Here is a 17,238-nt window from a genome sequence, read left to right on the forward strand (position 1 = left end):
CTGCACAACAACTGAATAATTTCTCAAATTATTTGCATGATTCATCTGAATCTGGAGCACAGCGGTGCAATCCAGCCCACTGGATACCTGTGAGACGTGCCTGCAGTGGAATAACTGAGATCTTCAGTTTAATAAATCGCTGCTCCCGCTGAGCCAGCGTTCCTACACAGGTGTGAAAAATGCCCGAAAAGGGAAAATTATTCCCTGATTTTCACAATTTCTTGGGATCATGAAGAATAAACAAGTTATTTAGTTATAAAAATTGCAAATGTGACGGTTTTATCTGTTTGAATGGTGACTTTGTTAAATGTGAACGTTTAAAGAAACGCCGCTCGCGCGAGTCTGACCCGTTTCCCAACCTCAGCACAAAGCCAACTCGTTACCGAGTCTTAACCTGGTCCCAGCGTCTAAAACTCAAAGCGTGACTTCTCAGAGAAAGATGGAGGCAGCGCATCCACAGCTCCACACACACGTCTCTGTGTGGATGACTCAGGGTGGCGCCTGCTTCACTTTGATGTATTCAGTTTTGAATAGAGACACTGGCAGACGTGCTTCTGCGCCACTACTTCAGATTCGTTGGGTTCAGCAGGAACGAGCTGAGCGTGTCTGTGCGTCACCTTGTTGGGCTGGTTCACATCGTAGTTGTTCAGCGAGCCGAGGAGATGCTGCAGACCCGGCACGTTGTCGTCATTTATGGCGTGGATGATGGCCTTCATCACAAAGGAGTCTTCCTCGTCCTAAACAGGTGAGAAACACGGTTAAAGACATTTAATCCTCTGCTGCTCACTTGATCTAAACCGAGAATCCAGCGATTACGACTCTGTCAGCGACACGTGACCCGGTCACCTTCAGCCAGAGTCAGCCGTGCAGCGCAGCAACCGGCCGTGCCGCCTCGCTGCACAAAGAGACGACGATGAGCGAGGCGAGGAGGCAGCGAGAGAGCGAGGCTGATGTGGCGTTTGCTCAGCCAAGCTCGACTCTTTGGCCGCATTCCTCAACATAACCTCGCTGCTGGGCGAGCCGTGACTAAAGCACCTCGGAGAGCTGCAAACAGCACAAACATGCACGAGCAGCGAGGCCCTGCTGGGAGCTCCATGCCCACCTCGATCGCACACACGTGAAAAAGACCTCCGGGTCTCGTTGTGACCTCCAAAATACACAGAAATGATTTAATAACTGCAGTACAAAGAAGCGGCCTTCCGACTGCGACGGTAACCACACTCATCCATTTATGCATCGAGCGGTGATGCAAGCAGACGCTCAGCAAGAACGAGCTCTAATCACATGAAGTCTTTCTGCTTCACATCGCTGCCAAGTTCAAATGTTTTTATCCAAACTGCAGAACAAATACCTGAATGTGTGATAAAAAAAACAAGACAGACAACAATCAAAAGGTTCATTTGAGGAAGAAACCACAACAGTCCTGCAGGAGCATGCAGGAATAATGAGCTGTCTGAACTAGCGGAGCTGACCTCGGTAACATGAGCTGAACACGTGTAAACACTGCAGCTTCTGTGAGAAACTTAATTATTCACAAAGCCGTCCCAGCAGGCCGGGCTGTTCTCAGAGCACGAACACCCACCTGTACCTGCTTTTCAGGTAAGTCACTAAACCGTGGAACTGCCTGGAAGTCTCCATCAGAGAGCTTGTGTTTGTTACCCTGAACCACAGGGGGCGCTGTGACCTCACCGTGCCCAGTCCTACCTGTCAGGTCACCTGTGACGGCAGGAAGCTGCTGTGTAATCCTTTGATGACATAACAGGGCCGGCCTCGGCTGCTTTGTGAATGATTGAGCTCCTCACAGAAGCTGCAGTGTTTACATCTGTCCAGCTTATCGTGTCGACTGGAAACGGACACGCTAACAACATAAAAGCCTCCGTGTGTCCGAACAAGCTGACTCATCATTTACCGCAGACGGACGCACGCCGGGAGCCTGGAAACCACACACACACGTTGGGTATTCATGACCTGTGGGGACATCTCACTGACATAATGCTTTCCCTGGACCCTAACCATGGAAAATGAATTCGTAAACCTCAGCCTGACCCATAACCAAACTGTAACTAACACTCAAACCCACTTTGAATCTCAAAAATGGCTTCAAACTTGTGGGGACCAGGTCTCCATAAGGGCTGACGGTCCCACAAGTACAGTAAACCTCCCAACAAAGACAGACACACACACACACACACACACACACACACACACACACACACACACACACACACACACACACGCGCAGCAGGAATGAGGAAAAGATGGTTTTCTGCCATCTGTCAGGCCACAAATACCTGAGCTGTAACTGAACATTCAGTCAAACTGAAAGCGCTCGCGCTGCACGTCTCAGTTACTCTAACTCTTGGCTGGAGATAAGGACTGACTTCAGAGCTGGAGCAGGTGCATGAAGCTGAACGTATTTATGTGCTGCTCTGCTGGTGTGAGGCCCCGTCTTACCAGCGTGTCGTCGCTGCGGGCCACGCTGATGTTGCTCCTGGACAGGAAGGAGCGGGACAGGCGGTTACATAAGGAGATGAGTCGGACCGATTGCTGCAAGAGACAAACAGAGAAGACACGGGGTCGGTGAATGTGCAGAAGCAGAACAAGCTCACGTCACGTCACGTTAAGGATCCCCGCCGACAGGCAGGAGAGCGATTTTCTGCTCTGTTCTTTGCTCCGATTCATCGCTCGTAACCCGCTGACCTGCACGTGGATCGACCTCACACGTCTGCAAATGTTCCAGCTTCACGTCGATGTTACAGATTATATATCAACCATCATCACCAGAGAGCGAACTGATGACCTCAAATGATCAATAAACACATAAATGATTTTGTCCAATTAATAAGAATTCATTTATTAAAAGCAGGTTTTCTTTGTGTCGCTGCAGTTTTTTATTCTTCCCTCTGAATTTCGAGATGAGCCTGAGCTGCGTTTAACGTTTGTGTGTTTTGGAGGTTTTTGTGTATCAAACATAAATAAATCCTCAAAGATGAAGGTTGCTGCAAAGCCAGGAGCTGCTGTGAGTCACCAAACAGAAGACAGAAACATGGCGACAGCAGCGCCGCAGCTTCAAACGCCGCTGCGTTGTGTTGGCTGGGAGCGTCGCCGGGTCAGCTGTGACGAACCGAAGCCGACACGCAGTAAAGAAGCCGGCGGTGAATCTGATGGCTGCGGCGACCCCGTGGCGATCAATAGTGACAGCGAAGCACCAATGAGGAGACTTTGTAGCAAGAAGCTTTCAGAGTGCATCATGGGAAATGTCTTTTATTGCTCCTGAAGCTTCAGCGTGAGCGTAGAAACCAGTAAGATGGAAAACTCTCACCTTCCACTTTCTCCTGGCTGCAAACTTTTTGAACTTCTCCATGTTGACGGCCGACTCCTTCCTGCTCAGAGCCTGCTGAGTGTCCTTTGGCTGATTATAGGAAACGAAACGAGATAAATGTTAAAGTTAGAAAAGCTCGGACAACAAAATCCAAACGCTGACATCAGTCCCACCTTGATCCAGGGGTGCTGCAGGCTGTCCTGGATGGTCATTCGCTTTCTGTGGACAGAAAAGGAAACTCGATGATTCACCATCAGATGTTCCAGCTGCTGCGGTTCAGCTTCGGTCTTTTTCTTTGTGCATTAATGCTGATTATTTTCTGTTTTACAAAGGAAACACACAGTTGGGATGGAGACACGAAGCCTGACAGCAGCAGGACTTTCATTTATCTCCTAATTGTTTTCATTTGAGTTGCTTTAATCTGAGGCAGTTACAGGTTATAGATGTATTTTTGGTTTTATTTGTAAAATGTTTTGTGTGCTTTGAACCTGCTGCCCTCTGTTTGAACCTGCCAGGCTTTCTGTGTGGGTTTACTTCCTCCCACAGTCCACAGACACCCACACCGGGTGAGTGTAAACTGGCTGTAGGTGTGCGAGCTGTGCGTCCGTGTCAGGCTGCAGCCTCGGCCACGTCTCTGTGCGTCTTTTAATAATCGCTTGCTGATATTACACAGCTGACCTTTGTCGCTCTGCACCTAATGAGCAATAAAGATATAACTGCTGCTCTTTGTTAACCTGGAATATTCAGTTTCCTCTTTCGATGCTTCTCTACGCGGCGTCTCATGAAAGGCGGTACCGAGAAACTCGGCGTGGTCGTCGGAGTAAAGGGAACAAATCTACGTGATGCACTTCGGTGCTACTTCCTGAGACAGACAACAGTTTGACAGATTTTAAAACGCTCACATTTCATCCAAACAAAGCAGAAGTTAACCTGACAGAGTGCTGCACCAACATTAATGATTAATATTTAGTAAAGCTCGATGTGCTTCAGGGACGGCCTCAGTCCAACAACAGCCCGTTGTTCAGGAAAGGTTTCCGTACGTCCTACATAGATTTTGGGGAACCTGGCGAAGGCGCCGCTTCCTCTCGGCTCGGCCCGATCGCCACCACATCCCCGTTTGCAGCCGAGGCGACTGCATTCACACCAACCACACAGGTTCCCAGATTTCCAGGCCTGTGCTGGTGCAGCTTTAACCCAGCAGACTTCATAACAGCATCTCTTCATTATCTTCCTGAATGCAAACCTCGACGCAGATCAATTAAAAGCCGTTCCATTACGAAGCGCTCGGCCCGTCATCTCTGAAAGCCCCATTAGGTGAAGCTGGTAAAGTCTCTCTGTTTACAGCAGCGCATGCCCACCCCTCATCGTCTCCTCTCTGACTTAAGGTTATCCAAATGAAATCATCCTCACACCTACAATTAATCACCTCTGTTAGCCCCCTCGTTCTCACGCCGTTGTTTTGAAAGGAGCTGGCGTAATTACGAGCAGAAAAGAGCTTGATGGCGGTAACTGTCCTCGAGCACAGCTGCAGCCATTCAGCTGTTGCTACAGCAACTCTGTAACGAGGGAACGGTCCAAACAATTTTAGGAGCCAGCGCCAAAAGGCACGGCGCCGAGCGAGGAGGCAGGCGTAGCTGGAATATCTGCAGAAAGCACCTATTCAATTTTCCTGTCAGCGTTTTAAAAGCGATTAAACGAGACCAATCAGAGAGCGATCATTTAGAAGTCAACGCGTCGTTTAAACGCTGCTGTTACAGCCAAGACTCAGAGCTGAAGACGAAATGTGTTCGTTTGTTGTTCAGCTGACTGGAGGAAATCACACCGTCAACCAAACCACCTCGAGTCAGGATACGCAGGAAGGCCTCAAAGCAGACTTGTGTCTGAAGGAGTCACCCTGCAGTCTGGCAGCTCTGCATGGAAACGTTTGTCGTGATTAAAGCAGCTCCTGCTCTGATGTGACTCTAAGGCCGCTTTGATCTCAAATACAATGGAAACAGAACATACTTTGGATCTTTGACGAGCAGCCTCGCTATGAAGTCTTTGGCCAGCACGCTGGTGTTGCTGAAGAACTCCTCATCGAAGGTGTAGTCCACCGCCGACACGTTGGCCAGAGTCTCCTGCTTGTTGTCGCCCAGGAAAGGAGAGGCTCCGCTCAGGCTGCAGGACGAGAAAGGTTAACGGAGAGGTCAGAAACGTGCAGGCTGGCGGGTTTTTATCTTTGTGTGAGGACTTTAACAAACCAGCTCTGCATCACATCAGGTGGAACCTTCTCTGACTACAGCTCAGCTGTCTTGTAATCACAAAGGAAGAGGAATTCTGATTTTAGTCCAAACGCTGATGAGCTTCAGCCCCTGAAATCCAAACTACAACCTTACAACGCTTTGCTGAGTGAATGTGATTAAAGAGCTGCAAATAACTGTGACTCGTTAGTGAAGCGTCGCTATCAAACACTCTCAGGGAAACCAGCTGGACCGCTCTCGGTGTGAGTGCAGGAATTTTAATGCACCTCTCCACTGAACGCACACACAAAGCAGATGCACTGAGGGGAGCACGTTTTAATGGACAGACCACGGCGCAGCACACGCAGGGCTGAGCAGTCGTGCACGTTAACGAGGGCTCGGCCTCCCGGACTTTAGCCCGTTAAACCGAACAGCAGCTCCCGACAAACCCGGCCTCCCCTTCTGCTCCGACTCCTGCATCCCGTCACCAGCTGCTAATTAACATGTGATCTGGGGGAGGCGTGGAGCTGGTGCAGGTCGAGCTCAGGCTGAGTGGAAATGTATGAATTTATCGACTGTATAAAGCTGCTCACAACAAACGAGTCATTGCGGCGGCTCGTTACGAGGCCAGGCGATACAATCGGCAGGGAAGTGTGACGTCAGGACTCCTGGTGACATTTTACCTCCTGGTTCTCCAAAACACTCGTGCACTGAGCACCAGGCCGAAATCAAGCCCTGTGACCAGCCTGAAAGCCAGACTGGGGGTCAGCAGAGCAGAGAGGCGCCACGTTCAGTCATATGATTCCAGGCTGTGTGGCGCACGGCACGCCAGGCCTGATGAAAGAGGAAATAAGAGCGCGTTTCATTACCCAGAGCACTGTTTATGATTCTGTGGTCATCGTGTCACGCTCACCGAACGCTCCCACACACACACACACACACACACACACACACACACACACACACACACACACACACACACACACTATACATTACATTTGCCAGTGAGAGATGAAGAGTCAGCGCACCTCTCTGTTGCTCTGCTGTGATAAGAAGCTGAGAACAATCTATTTTCAACCTTGCCAGGCTGAGCTGTGACAGCTGTGTGGGCGGACGCCACGAACTGGGATGCATGTGTGAGTGTGCGTTTGTATTCATGTCTTTATGGGGACTGGGTAGATGTCCCCACAAGATATCAATACCCCACGTGTGTGTGTGAGCACAGACACATTTGTTTGAGATTGTGTATCATGCAAACTGAAAAGCTTGTATTGTTTGCAGCTGCTTATTATTGAATATTCTGATGACACCTTTAGGTTGGCGTTGGGCATTTACCCCCTCCCTCCCTCTCTCTCCCTCCCTCCCTCTCTCTCTCTCCCTCTCTCTCTCGCCTTGTTTTGTTTGGCACGCTCGCATGTTTGTGTAGGCAAACGCAACTAATGTGCGATTTGTTTTTTGGAAAAATTGGTGTAGGTGTCACTTTGAAGGATAAAGGTGCGCGGGAGCTCAGGAAGCCTTCAGCTGAGTACACAGAGAGGCGACGGGATCATCGAGAGCCGGCAGCAGTCGACCGGCGGGTCGTCGAGGACGTGAACTTCACTTTTGCTGCTGAATTAAACTGTGCTGACACGTCTGCAGGCGACTGCTTCACAAACACAGAGCACACAAACAGCTGTCTGCAGAACGGCTGCTTTAAAGACCAAACTAAGTGAATTCAGGAGAATTTGTTGGATCTAATCAGACTACTGCGATCCTCCGAGCTCCTTTATCAACCCAACGACATGCTGATAAGATCAAAGCATCGGCAGAGCAGGATAAAGTCCAGAGTCAATTAGCTTAAGCAGACTAGCCTCAAACAACAGTGCACGTTAGCGCTAATATTTAAGAATCAGAGCAAATAAAAGAAAAGTTTTCAAATATTAAAAACAGCTTAACGTGCGAGTTACATGCAGAGATTATCAGGACTGGGAAAATCCCATCTGTGGCTCAGAGGCAAATATCTGATCTGTTTAAAGTGTTTTAAATATTGTGATGAGTTTCGGCTCATTTAGGTTCCAGTGTGCGCGCAGCAGGAAAAACAAGCTTTTAATAACAGGGCTGTTCAGTGTGCCGGAGCAAACATCCTTCTAAAAAGGCCACTTCTTTAAAAATAATCAAACACTGCAGGAATTTACTAGTATAAATCAGTTTTATATTAAACAACCTTTTCCATCAGTGGATAATTGGACGTGCGATGAGAGCGGGTCCCATCACAGCGTGACAGTCGGCGAGCCCACAGGAAACGTGTCGCCGACCCTGTGACGGCTTCGTTTGGTGACTGAGCTCAACTCTTCCTCAAATGAAACCACGAAGAACAAAGAAATCAAAGAAACTGATGATGGCGTTGGAACAAAACGTTCTTCGGGTGAAAACCAGCCGCTGACCGTGGAAATCCAGCAGCTGTGGGCTGCATGCAGTCGACAACAACTCGCAGCTTGATATTTAATACGAACACAATCACAACAGTAGCTCTCCGACGCCATCTTTAAAGCGCTCTGTGGGTGTTTGCTGGTTTGGGTGTGACACGAAGCGGCATCAAGAAAAAAAACAAAGGCTTCGCACAAAAGACAAAAGAAGAGTCAAAAAGATCAAAGATGGAAGGAAACGCGTGTTTTAATCACATGATTCATAATCGCGGACACACGTGTTTGCTCGCAGCTGTTTCCTGTTAGCTCGTGATTTTCGCAGCTGGGCCGTCACGTTTTATGAGCTTTTGAATTATTTTTTTTTGCTGCTAATTTCTGATGTTTCAGTGCATTTGAGCTCTCAGGGCCACCGTAGATTCGCCCACCGAGGTCAGAGAGACGCCGCTGAGATCGCCGCGTCTTGGCACTCGCTGCTGCTCACGCTCAGCGAGTGAACACACAGCAAAGTGAAACATAAAAACTGGTCCCTTCCCATCAGGTGTAAAAGCCGTCAGCCTGCATTCTTTCTAATGGCCAAAAGGGGGCGACTCCTCTGGTTGCAATAGAAAAACGAGCGGACGGCTCGATTGATCCTGTAATTATTCCAATTACAGTCAGACAAGCAGAGCAGGTTCAAAAAGCTCCATCGCTTACATACAGTTTATGCAAGAGCAGGTTTGCTGCGGTGTTGAGATACTCACAGGATGTAGGTAATCACACCGACGCTCCTGGGCGGAGGCAGGAGAGAGAAACAGAGTTCAGCTTTTCAACATCTCGAACATCAAACACCATGAAAATCCTCGATGTATTCTACAGCAGACGCACAGCTGGGATGAAGCTCTGCGTGTTTACTCACCACATGTCTGCCTCCAGGCCCAGAGGTTCGTAGTTGACGACTTCAGGAGCTGCGAGGAAACAGCAGATTGTTAGCAGTCAGGTCGGCACACAGACGTTACTTCTTCTCCACACTAATTCTTCTCAGAGTTTGCTGAGCTTTACTGGAGCGCACGATCGCTTTGGGCTAGGTTCGCTGATTTGTTTGTTCCTTCAGAGGTGGGATTTTTTTATGGCGCCTGCTAAAGCTGCGATTTCTTTTCTCCCCACTTGTCTGTAAATGTGTGAATAATCAAAGACAAATCACCGAATTCATTTCTAATCGTGCTGAAACAAAACATCCTTCATCTGAAAGAAGAACCCACAAAAATCAACGGGATGATGTCATCGTTTTTCCTGCAGCTCCATTTATGGGCCAATCAAATGCTTCCAGACTGTAAACAATACGTTTTCAGCCTTTATTAGTTTATTATTGACAATAAATCAGCTAACAGTGTTTCCCCACCTGCAGAAGTGTCTTTATATCTGTGTGGTTTTTACATTTGGGTGCAGCGCTGCGTTAGAGTACGTTTCATTACGTCTCTGTGTGGAGCTGTGACTGAGCTGCGACGCAGAGACGGAGAACAACTCGATGCAAATTGCAGCAATCATGTGTTAAAGGATCTAAACTACCTTAATTTCCTCCATGAGCCGTGCATCAGGGCCTCGCCTCTAACAGCCGACTGTGTTGGTAAATGAGCCAGAACAGCAGGGCGAACTACAACAACTAACTTCCTGTTGCTATTACAGCCCCAGCATGCCGCCGTCAGTATCACACACTCACCTTTTCCAGCTCGCCCTGCAGCGGCCGAGCGCTGCGTTCCCGAGGCAGAGCAAAAACTGAAACTGCAAATGCAAACTGCAAAAGCAAGACCGTGGCTCAGGGGGTTGGGAAGCACATCTGTAACCGGAAGATCACTGGTTCGATCCCCCTGCTCTCTCTGTCCTGGTCGTTGTGTCCTTGGGCAACACACTTCACCAGCTGTGGCTACATCTGTAGCTGCCTCCACCAGTGTGTGAATGTGAGAGTGAATGAATTGTAAAGCGCTTTGGGTGCCTTGAAAACGCTATATAAATGCAATCCATTATTATTATTATTCTTGGCATTTACATTTACATCTGCCATTTCATCTGCTCGCTTCATACCGGAGACGAGACGAGCAGAGACGAGCAGGATTCAAGAATCCTGGATTTTAAACAAACAGCCTGCAGGAGCAGCGAGAGCAGCCGTGGAGGGAAAAGCTTTTAAACTTTACTTTGACTTTTAACTTTTGATTCAGTTTTTCTGCCTCAGACTTTCCTGAAATTTTAAAATGGCTTAAAATACCAACTCAGACGAGACTTGCAGAAGGACTTAATTTATTTTGAATCTTATTTTATTATATTGAGCTTTTATTCTTATTTGCTGCTTCAACACTTTAGGTTTTCAGCGCTGAGAACAAATAAAGAACATGTTATTTTATGGAAAGCATGAATGTTTATGTTTTGCAGCTGACTCGATTCTCCAGCATCGTCTATCCCACACATCGTTTGGCTTTCTTCCACCTGATCTTTATTTACACCATTTGCCCGCTGACACCCCGCTGCAGCGGGAACGTGCTCTGGTCTTGGCCTGGATCTTGCTGGTAGTGGGCACTGGCACCAGGTGGAGGGTTGGCTGCTGCCCCAGAGAAGAGTAGATGAGGGCAGATGGCACTGGTGTCTCTGCGAGCGTGTGTACTGGTTTAGACATCTTTGTGGGGACCAACAGTCACTTATGAGGACAAAGTGCCCGTCCCCACGAGTGTGAGACTCAAAATGTGGTTTTAATGTCAGGGTTACAATTAGGTTATAGTTACTGTTAGGCATTCATTTTTCATGGTTAAGGTAAGTGGCAAGAGAAAGCATTATGTCAATGAGATGTCCTCACTAAAATATCAAAACAAGAATGTGTGTGTGTGTGTGTGTGTGTGCAGGCAGCAGGGGCCAGTTCTGATAATCTCCGGCCTATTATCAGGTCTCTCTCTCGGTCCCTCCGGTACATTTGGCGTCCATTCTCACAATATGCAACCTCTGGGATGAAGCCAGGAGAACAGGGTGGTGCAGTGTGTGTGTGTGTGTGTGTGTGTGTTCATGGTGGAAAACAGAACAGTGTCAGAAACACAAAGCCCCGTGTGCACAGCTGTGGGACACTGACCTACAAACTCTGGAGTTCCAAAGATGTTTTTAAAATCGTTGCCAAAATCGATCTTGTGGGCGAGTCCGAAGTCGATGATCTTGATGCGCGGGTGAGGCACTGAGCGGTTCAGCAGCATGATGTTCTCCGGCTGCAGAGGAGCAAAGAAAACAGGATTCATCAGCCGAACCAGACGGGAACTAGACTTACTCACATGCTGGACTTATAATTATCATCATTTATAATCTAATAATTCCTGAATAATCAGGCCTGTCTCATCTTAAAGACTACCTGTTATCCAAACAGACGCTATGAGTATTTAACAGTAAATGGGAGGCGGAGCCTTCAGCTGTCAGGGGCTCTCTTATGGACTCAGCTCTACTTTCAGATCAGGCTTCAAACTGTCTTTGTTGAGCAAACATGTGCAGCTCTGGACTTCCTGTGATTTTCCATGATGCACACAACACTTCTCCTCCTTTCACTCCACATGTGTTTACATTCAACAGCTGCATGTCATCAACTTTTATCTCTCACACAGTTCAGGTTTTCTCTCTGCGGTTCCTCTGCAGCAGGTTGGTTGTCAGACAGTGCTGCTGACACCTGATCGTCTCTCTAATATCGACCTTTCAGGGAACTGTTATGAATCGACTGTAAAAATCAAACTGAAGCGATTAGACAGAGGAGGAGGTGACATTTCCATAAAGCACGTCCATCTGCCCGCCATGATTTCAATGAAAAACAGCTCAGACGTCCAGAAACAGAGCAGACGTGTGCAGGAAACACAGCGTGTCCTGTGTGTGCAAATAGAGGAGGAGGCAGGAGCACACAGGAAGAGTCTGGCAGGAAGCAGGCTCATCAGGGATGGAAATCCCATGCAAATCATGAGTGGAAACCTCTCGAGGAAGTGGGAGAAAGGATAGAAAGCCAAAGACGAGCTTTAGATGAGTCCGCGTTCCCTTCAGGTCTCGTCCTTTCAGCACGATTACGAGCCTGGGATTCAGTGCGGGGAGGAACAGATTGGCTGTGGGCAGCGCTGACAACAGCTCGCCCGCTCTGTTCTCTGCTCCACCAGCAGCGATGTTTATGCTCATGTTTATGCTGGAGTGAAGGAAGATGATCCAATGTGGGTTACAAGCTGTTCCAGGTCTCCGTCTGCATCGTGTGGACACCTTAAACCAGGAGCAAAGTGGAAACTGCGACAAGGCGGCGAACGCAAACACAGATACACGATCGGTAAACAGAGACAGAGCTGACGCGTCGGAGCCGAGTTTTCATTTCATATACTTTCCAGTAAAAGCGCAGGTGACTCTAAATGATTACACGCACTGAGTTCACAGGTCACGTTACTGTCTCTAACAGCTGATTGGAAAAGAAAACTTTTGCATTTCCTTATAAAAGCAGCGTAAACAGCCTCCAACTAAAACTCACAAAACATCTTATAAAGCGTCATATGACCAGAACACGGGTGGAAATATAAAAGACGCCTGACTTTAGTGGGATCAGTAAGTAAAGTATATTAAATGAAGTCTGAAGCCGAGCAGTGAATAACGGCGGCTAATGCGCGGAGCGGAGGCTGCGTGCTCGGTAAAAGCTCCGGCATCGATCACGAGCGGCTGAGCTCAGAGGTTATCATTATCTGCAGGCCTGAGGCCAGCGTGTCCCAAACTGTGATGTACGAGGACACCAGGACGCCGCGCAAGTGGAAAACTGATCAATGATAATGACGAGACACAAACAAAGAACACTCACAACCAGAAACACTGGAGCTCGTCCAGCATGGAGGAAACATAATGTGCTGCACTGTGCCGAGTGCTTCCTGACCTCTGCTCGTCCCTCTGGAAAACTGTCCACTAACAACAGAGACCTTTAAACAACAGATTAGTCATGACTATGAGCCCAGAGACACAGAGAGAAACCAGAGTGGTCAGAAAGATGCCACGTTATCAGCGCTCCAGTCAGCTGACGGTCAGGAGCAGGACACTCCCAGGGTTTCACTGAGACAGAAAACCGTGACAAACGTTTGGTTCTCATGTTTAAGGACGTTAATGAGACGAATCCCTGGAAAACCGAGACAAACTATTGAACATCACACAGCCAGTTAGTTAGCATGTAAGAAGTGCATTTGAAAGGCGCGCTCACTCAGACACGTTTGTGTCCTCTGAGATCATCTGAACTCACACAGCTCAGATATTTTAAACATCATTGTATTTCACATAGCAAAGTTTTTCAGGGCTCCAGTTTGGTTTTTATATGTGCACAGTTAATTAAATATTAATGATGGTTTCAGTCGTTTTATCCCAACTAAACATGAACGGATCCGTTTTCATCGTCAATTTTCTCTTTACGTTTGAACATTTGGCAAATCTCCTAGGAGACACGGACAGACTCAGAATGATTCGATTAATCGATTCGTTGTTTTTAGATCTTTTTCATTGTGAGTGCACAACATCCTCAGCCCTGCGTGTTATTAATGTGAGCCACTGAACTAACACAGCTTTTATTTTATCTTTTTTATCAGTGGGTACAGCACACACACACACACACACACACACACACACACACACACTTTGTTTTCATATCTTTGTGGGGACACCTCATTGACATCATGCTTTCCCTAGCTGCTTACCCAGACCATAGCCCAACTGTAACCCTGACACTAAAGCCACATTTTGACTCTCTTCGAACTCGTGGGGACGCACTTGTCCCCAAACGGGCTGTTGGACCCCACAAGTATACTTCAGATTTTTGGTCCCCACAAAGATATGTAAACACACACAAATGCACACACACGCACGCACGGCGGACTCGGTTCAGCTGCAGATGTACCTTGAGGTCGAAGTGAGCGATCCGCTTGGAGTGCAGGTAGTGGACTCCATCCAGGATCTGCTTGAGGAACTGTGTGGCCTCCTCCTCGCTCAGGGACTCCTTCTCTGCCAGGAAGTCGAAGAGCTCGCCTCCGGCCACCCTGGGCGAGGTGAAAGAAGGACGGGGAGGGGGGAGAGGGAGAAAGTGAGATCTCTGAGATCAAAGCCAGCAACAAATCCCAGATTAACACAGCTCAGCTGATGTAATCTAATCATCCTGATGCTTTAGCAGCCGACCAATTTACACATCCAGAGGAGCGCTGTCTGCACAAAACCGCTTTAAGTCAATGAAACCCTTCAATGAAAACGACCTGTTGGGTTATTTAACAACGGTGCACCATTTCCTGTCTGCATTTCAATAAACAGCTGCAAATGTTCAAGTTCAAACACGAACTTGAAGGAAGAAATAACACCGGCCAGTGCTGCAATTACACTCTTTAAATAAATAAATAAGACTCTGCAGCTTCTCTCACCAACCTCCTAAAAACCCGGCTGACTTTACTTCATATGAGCTCATCGAACACAATGAAGCTGAGATTCAAAACTTCTTACATATTTTATTCTTCACAGTGAGGAAGAGCAAAGAGAGACGTGAGGATAAAACAGAGGAAAGCTCTGAACAGGGAGACGGGGAACGGAGAGGACGGAGGTTCGTCTCCGTCACGGTGAGATAAAACTAGCAGCAGTAAGAGAGTGTGTGTGTGTGCCTGTTTAGACATCTCCGTGGGGCCCACATATTGCTACTATACTTGTGAGGGCCAACAGTCACATCCTCACGCTTTAGTCTCAGGGTTACAATTAGGTTATGGTTAGGGTTAACATTCATTTTTGATGGTTATAGTAAGCAGCTAGGGGGAAACATGTCAATGACATGTCCTCACTAAGATATGAAAACGAGTGGGGGTGCGGGTAAGTCTAATTCCAGTTCCTCACATTTATTCACTGCAAGGTAGGAAAAGCACAACAAAGCTGTACTTTCTCAGGAAGCTGCGTCAGGCCCAACCACCCCAGAGACTGCTCGTGAACTTCTACCGCTCCACCATCGAGAGCCTTCTGACCTACTGCTGCACACTCAGGTTCGACTGCTGCACCGTGGAGGACAAGAGGAAACTGCAGCGGGTGGTGAAGGCAGCAGAGGCACCTCACTAACCCCCCTCAGAGACATTTACACCGGCAGACTTCATCATCAAAGACCCCTCACACCCTGCACACTCACTTTTCCTTCCCTCTGGTAAACGTTACAGCTCCATCAGGTCGAAGACAAACAGACTCAGACGTTTTTACCCACAGGCTGTCAGACACGCCCTACCTCCACCCTGATTGGAGGATAACTGCACTGCCAACACTCACGTCACACTTCATTTATAAACTGCATGTTTATTTATACTTTAATGGAACCAACATCCCTCCCACTTTAAACTGTACTTATTATTTATTATAGTAGCTACTGCACCTCATTGTTCTTGTAACAGTGACAATAAAGATTCTACTTTCTATTCTTTTCTATTGATTGTTAGAAACACATTTACTTTGATAAGTTGTGTTTACTTTGCTGTGGAAAAATAAAATGACCACAGTTAATGTTCCCCATATTTATCCTGAAATAGAAACACACACACACACACACACACACACACACACACCCCCCCGTTCGAGGGGGAACACCAGACCAGCTGCACAGCTCCGCCCACTCTTTACCTCATCATCTGCTTCAGTGGTTCACAGGACGCACACACACACACACACACACACACACACACACACACACACACAGCAGCTCTGTCACTTCCCTGCAGCTCGTAGCTGTGCGTCATTATCGTGGCTGTATTTACCACGACGGCAACGCAAAGACACAAAAGGGCCCCAGAATCAACAAAACACGACATCTTGTCTCTTCGATTTCGCCGCACGCTCGAGAGCCGACTTTGACTATAAACACCAAACTGTACCGACATCAGCTGTTTCCATTTCACATGCAGCGTCTGCACAAACAGGCGACTCCTGTGAAATAAAAACTGGCACCGGGACATCAATACACTTCAACAATATGTCACCATCACTGAACACGATTGTGCGCCGCGTCTGACGTCTGCACAGTCTCAGCGCTTCGTCTGAAAGTGTCGCTTTACTGTGACGTACATCAGGAGGAAGGTGAATATCTGCGGGCTGCTGAAACGCTTTAAAGACGGTGGGTATGCAAATAGCGTGAGGCGAAACGTGTCGCGACTTTAAAGCCTTCTAATAATCATGGAGTTGTGTTAAAACCCATTTTTGAAGCTGAAAAATGAAGCGAACGCCTTTAAAATCTGCCTGCATTAAAAATCACGCCTGGGACAAAGGAGGTGTTGGGTCTCTGTGGACAGCTCCTCCCACGTCATTAAACCGCGGCTCCTGCTGGCTGTTTAACGGGCTCTGTGCCTGACGTTACGACTGTGTGGTGCTAACCATCCAGAAAGTGGGTGGTGTCACCATGGCTTCATCAGTCTTTCATATCGCCTGTGGTTCTGACCCATAACAGATCAGAGGTTCGTTCCAAGTACAGAAAAAAACATCGAAATCACACGTTACCAGATCCAGAGTGCAGCCACACCTGTCAGCAGCGTTTACCTCAGACATCAAACCAGCCAATCCAGGAGCTTCGAGCTCTTGTGTAACATTTAAGCATTTAAAGCCTTTAAAACAAACTTCCTGGTTCATATTTGATCCTCTATCAGCAGCAGCTGAACACCGACAGACGTCTCGTCACCATCAGCAGATCAAAGTGCGTCGTGAAAACGAGACGGAGCGAAGACTTCAGGGAAACTCAAGTGTTTTCTGCTGAAATATTTGGCTTGTATGTGAACTCTATACTCTCACAACCATCAGCACCTCCATCACTTATGGAGGCACTGGTGTGGCTTCTGTGGGAGCCTGGTGTGTTTCTCCTCTGAACTCTCATACGTTCGAGCTGCGACACCCAACAGAGGAAGCTCGAGGACCGAAACGTCTCCTGCTTCACTCACTCGTTAATAACGCCCACAGATAACCGACCTCCACTTCCTCTGAAAGACTCACAACATCTGCACTTCAACAACACAAAGAAAAAAGCATGAATTTTCCATATTTGTCCTTCATGAGGTTAACTACGTCATTACGTAGTGAAAATAAAGTGAGCAGTGAACATGTGGGATACTGTGTGTGATGGAGGTAGAGGATAGATGGATGGAGCAGAGGTGGAGGTCTTTAGAATGACCCGAGGGCAAAGGTGGCTCAGCTGACACGCGTCCCTGACAGGTGAGAACCTCCCGAAACACGACGTGTCTGAGGAGGGAGACGGCGGCTCTCAGACCGTCCACTTACAAAGTGCCTCCGACAGTCTTAC

The 17,238-nt window shown here is 47.8% G+C and overlaps 1 protein-coding gene across 3 annotated transcripts in view; it reads right to left on the bottom strand.

Annotated features, from left to right (window-relative positions):
• Positions 1 to 17,238, bottom strand: part of dapk1 (death-associated protein kinase 1) — a 61,846-nt gene that overhangs the window by 17,898 nt on the left and 26,710 nt on the right. For 2 of the 3 annotated variants that reach the window (XM_080894102.1, XM_080894103.1), the window contains 9 exons: positions 13,840 to 13,978; positions 11,035 to 11,164; positions 8,842 to 8,890; positions 8,687 to 8,713; positions 5,327 to 5,479; positions 3,496 to 3,541; positions 3,323 to 3,412; positions 2,455 to 2,547; positions 618 to 737 (listed from right to left, as the gene is read on the bottom strand). In XM_080894102.1, coding sequence (XP_080750228.1) covers positions 618 to 737; positions 2,455 to 2,547; positions 3,323 to 3,412; positions 3,496 to 3,541; positions 5,327 to 5,479; positions 8,687 to 8,713; positions 8,842 to 8,890; positions 11,035 to 11,164; positions 13,840 to 13,978 — 847 coding nt within the window. Of the gene's footprint in view, positions 1 to 617; positions 738 to 2,454; positions 2,548 to 3,322; positions 3,413 to 3,495; positions 3,542 to 5,326; positions 5,480 to 8,686; positions 8,714 to 8,841; positions 8,891 to 11,034; positions 11,165 to 12,762; positions 12,846 to 13,839; positions 13,979 to 17,238 lie in introns of those variants that run through there. The other variant, XM_080894104.1, reaches the window with a different exon arrangement.

Source organism: Rhamphochromis sp. 'chilingali' (assembly GCF_963969265.1).
Source record: "Rhamphochromis sp. 'chilingali' genome assembly, chromosome: 10".
NCBI classification, from domain to species: Eukaryota; Metazoa; Chordata; class Actinopteri; order Cichliformes; family Cichlidae; genus Rhamphochromis; species Rhamphochromis sp. 'chilingali'.